This window comes from Brassica oleracea, chromosome C8 (assembly GCF_000695525.1).
Source record: "Brassica oleracea var. oleracea cultivar TO1000 chromosome C8, BOL, whole genome shotgun sequence".
In the NCBI taxonomy this organism is placed as follows: domain Eukaryota; kingdom Viridiplantae; phylum Streptophyta; class Magnoliopsida; order Brassicales; family Brassicaceae; genus Brassica; species Brassica oleracea.
In genome coordinates this window covers 1,716,218-1,719,979 of record NC_027755.1, presented here as the reverse complement: position 1 = coordinate 1,719,979, position 3,762 = coordinate 1,716,218, and the positions used below count along the sequence as shown (strand labels likewise).

General features: G+C 41.9%; 1 protein-coding gene across 1 annotated transcript in view; it reads left to right on the top strand.

Annotated features, from left to right (window-relative positions):
• Window positions 1-2,582: 2,582 nt before the first annotated feature.
• The window catches only part of LOC106308398 (calcium-transporting ATPase 4, endoplasmic reticulum-type-like), a 6,740-nt gene continuing 5,560 nt past the window's right edge, over window positions 2,583-3,762 (top strand). The window contains exons 1-4 of the mRNA XM_013745555.1: window positions 2,583-2,897; window positions 2,984-3,093; window positions 3,180-3,408; window positions 3,496-3,600. Of these exons, the coding sequence (XP_013601009.1) occupies window positions 2,583-2,897; window positions 2,984-3,093; window positions 3,180-3,408; window positions 3,496-3,600 (759 nt within the window). The remainder of the gene's footprint in view (window positions 2,898-2,983; window positions 3,094-3,179; window positions 3,409-3,495; window positions 3,601-3,762) is intronic.

Sequence of the window (3,762 nt, the reverse complement as noted above, 5' to 3'; positions counted from 1 at the left end):
GGTTTACAACACTTTCTTTGAAAAACATCTTGAGTCTTTAATAGTTGATTCTCAATCTGAACTTAAGCTTGTGTGTTCAGATGTTGAGCAGGAAATGCACGTCTTGTAAATGAATACTATTGTTGCATATCTTGATAAAATTCTGGTTTGTAATGTCTACTTTGATGTGCATCTTGACAAGCTGAAATGTGTGCTACTTGTTCTTGGAGAAGACATCTTGATTTTTGATTTGAACAAGTATTTGTCTTGCACATTTGATCCTAGTCTTTTAGTGTTTGTTTTGAGTACCCAGGAAAGAGAGGTTCAGCTTCTGAGAAATGAACGCATTGATCGTGCCCAACAGCCTGAGATTTGGAGAAGCTTTGTGGTCCAAACCGGCTACCTTGGAGATGCCAGCGACAGGGGTTCAGTCCAAAATGGATATCTCAACATTCAGAAGGTCTTTTATCATGAATCCAATTTCCCTGGAAATCCAACTCACCAAGGTTTCACTGAGGCTTGGAATCACTTGAAAATATTCATAGAGGAAGGAGTTATGAATTTTCAAACCGGAGGTTATCCAGCCCGTCTATCCGCGAGTACCAGACTTCTAAAGGAGATTCAGGCCCAAGAAAGAAGCGGCCTGAGCCAAAACTGATCCTCCATGAACCAAAGGTGTTGCCTCAGTCAACCTCCTGTCCAAACCAAAAGTACTGTAAGGATGATGGGTTGTGATTGTCTCTGCTCATCATGAAAACGTTTTGAATCCGAGAATTTCCAAAAGAAAACACATCTTTACTTGGTTGAAAAACATATTGCTTAAACTTTTTCATGAATTGTTTTACTTAAGCTGTGCTTTGAAAAAGATTTGGTGTAGAAAAATGTATGAACCAAAATTACTTAGGCCAAAGAATCAATTTGATTTCGTTCATGATGATAATTTTTCAGATTTGGCATTGTCACTTTCTTTCCCTAACCGTTTCACAGCTTGGCCTAATTTTAAAATTGATAAACCAATTTTTGGTGATCAGTTTACTTGCTTAATGCTTGCCCACGTGCTTGAAGATTATCCTAAGAGTTTGGATCATGTTTTTGATGTCTTAAGGATAGAGAAACCCTTTGATTATTTCTTTATCAGATTTGATGTGGTTTCTCTAGTTGTTTAAAATGAACAGGATAAACATGATCATTTCCCAAGGAGAGCAAGCAATGATGGACGCCAAAGGACTTGGAATTACTTGATGAAAACGACTTCAAAACTCCAAGGATGTTTCTGTCCAATCATTTCATTCATTGAATTTCCCTTGAGTTTTAATTCTTTTGTATCTAATTTCTTTCCTTTTGATATAGGTACAATGGATTGAGGACAAATCCTTTTGAAGAGGGAGAGTATGATGTGACCCAGATCGAGCATCGACCGGCTCGGATCATGGATACGGCCCAAGGTGGCGTTCTTGTCAACCAGCTCGACCAAACCGACGTTTTCATGTCGGATCATGCCAGTCTTGCTGCATGTGATAGTCCATCTGATCATTCCGTCCATGCTGATCATAATTTCCCAATGGATCGTGCTGATCAGACCGTCCATACCGTCCCATCCCGTCCCATCCGATCACCCCGACCGTACCGCACGTGCTGTCCACTGCATCGACCCACATACGCCCGTAATGGAGCTCAGTCTTGAACCACGACCTAGAGATAGAATGATCGACCCACATCACTTCTTTCCCAACCATTTCAACATTCTAAGACTGATCGTCAAATCAGAATCCACTTGGAACGAGAAGAATCCAAAGATGTTCACAGATTTTCCTTTATGGCCCTTTTGGTGTGTCCCGCGTGTCCCGAAGGCTGTACTGAAGTTCTTGCTTCAGTGTCCGACCCTATGATGGATTTTTATCTTTCATATTTCACTAAGACATGGATACTTGAGCTGTCAAAGGACTTGTTTCACAATAGTAAACAACTTGGTTCAGCAGATCATCCGATAGTTCAGTCCGTTCGTGTTAATCACCCGACAGGCCGTGTGGATCATCCTGATCACGTCCTGATCCTTACACCAAGTACCAGCACGACCAGAATGAACCTGGACAGAAGGAGAAGTCACTTTGCCCAGTCTTCATCAATTTCACCAACTTTGACTCCCTTTATTATTTTCTAGTCAATGTTGTCTTTTCCTAGGTTTGTATTTCCCATAATTGTTTATGGCTTTCTTTGACTACAAATCCTATATATATGGCTCATAAGCCACGAAATAAAACATATTTTTTCCTCCTTTTTATGAGTTTATTCTCTCTGTTCTTCGTTGAACATTTCTTAAGTTTTCTTGGTGTGGTTAGCTCCAAGTTAACGCCTCTTTCTTGTTGCACCGGTGCGTCATATCCGGCAACAGATCGAGTTTGCTTCCTTGTCAGACCTGTGAGTCATATCAGGCGACAATCAAGCACTCTGGTAGTATCATTGGGCCATCCGCAACCCTTTGTGTCACCGTTCATTCCATCAGTTCTCCTTCCTCACGGATCGAGTCCATATCTTTCCTTACCGGTCAAAGTGATCGTTCCTTTGGGCGCATCATAGACTGCAGAACATCAGGTATCCGAGTCATGGTCATTACCGGAGACAACAAGAGCACTGCTGAAGCAATCTGCCGTGAAATTGGAGTATTCAAAGAAAATGAGGATATCTCTTCAAGAAGCTTGACTGGAAAAGAGTTTATGGATGTTCAAGATCAGAAGAATCATCTAAGACAAACTGGAGGGCTCTTGTTCTCGAGGGCTGAACCAAAGCACAAACAAGAGATTGTTAGGTTACTCAAAGAAGATGGAGAAGTGGTTGCCATGACTGGAGATGGAATCAATGATGCTCCTGCACTGGAGTTGGCTGATATAGGAGTTGCTATGGGCATTGCCGGCACAGATGTATTCCTCTCTCTTCTCTCTCACCTGCAAAAACGGGATGATTATGTCTCTATTAGCTTTCTAAAGCTCTGGGGTTATGTTCGCAGGTAGCAAAGGAGGCTTCTGACATGGTGCTAGCAGATGATAATTTCAGCACAATCGTTGCAGCTGTTGGTGAAGGCACATCCATCTATAACAACATGAAGGCTTTCATCAGGCGATTCTTCTATTGTTACTCATATTGGTGGCTTGAGGTATATAAAAATATATTGATCCTATTAATCTGACTATGATGAATGAAAGGTACATGATCTCTTCCAACATTGGTGAGGTTGCATCGATATTCTTGACAGCTGCTCTTGGAATCCCAGAAGGCATGATCCCAGTTCAGCTTCTGTGGGTGAATCTCGTAACAGACGGTCCTCCAGCTACAATTCTTGGATTCAATCCCCCTGAAAAGGATATTATGAAGAAGCCTCCTTGCAGAAGCGATGACTCGCTAATCACTCCCTGGATCCTCTTCTGTTATATGGTATACAATGACCTTTTTCTCTCACTTGTTCATCTTCTGAGGATTATTTCTTGATTCTAACTTTTAATATGTTAACTTATCAAACAGGTGATTGGTATGTATGTGGGAGTTGAAACTGTGGGAGTATTCATCATATGGTACACACACAGTAGCTTCATGGGCATAGACTTGAGCCAAGACGGTCACAGCCTTGTGAGCTACTCACAGCTAGCACATTGGGGGCAGTGCTTGTAATGACCCCAACCCTAGGCTTTGCCCAAGGGTCAAGTCATTTTTCTTTAGAGAGAGAGAGAGAGAGAGAGAGAGAGAGAGAGAGAGAGAGAGAGAGAGAGAGAGAGAGAGAGAGAGAGAGAG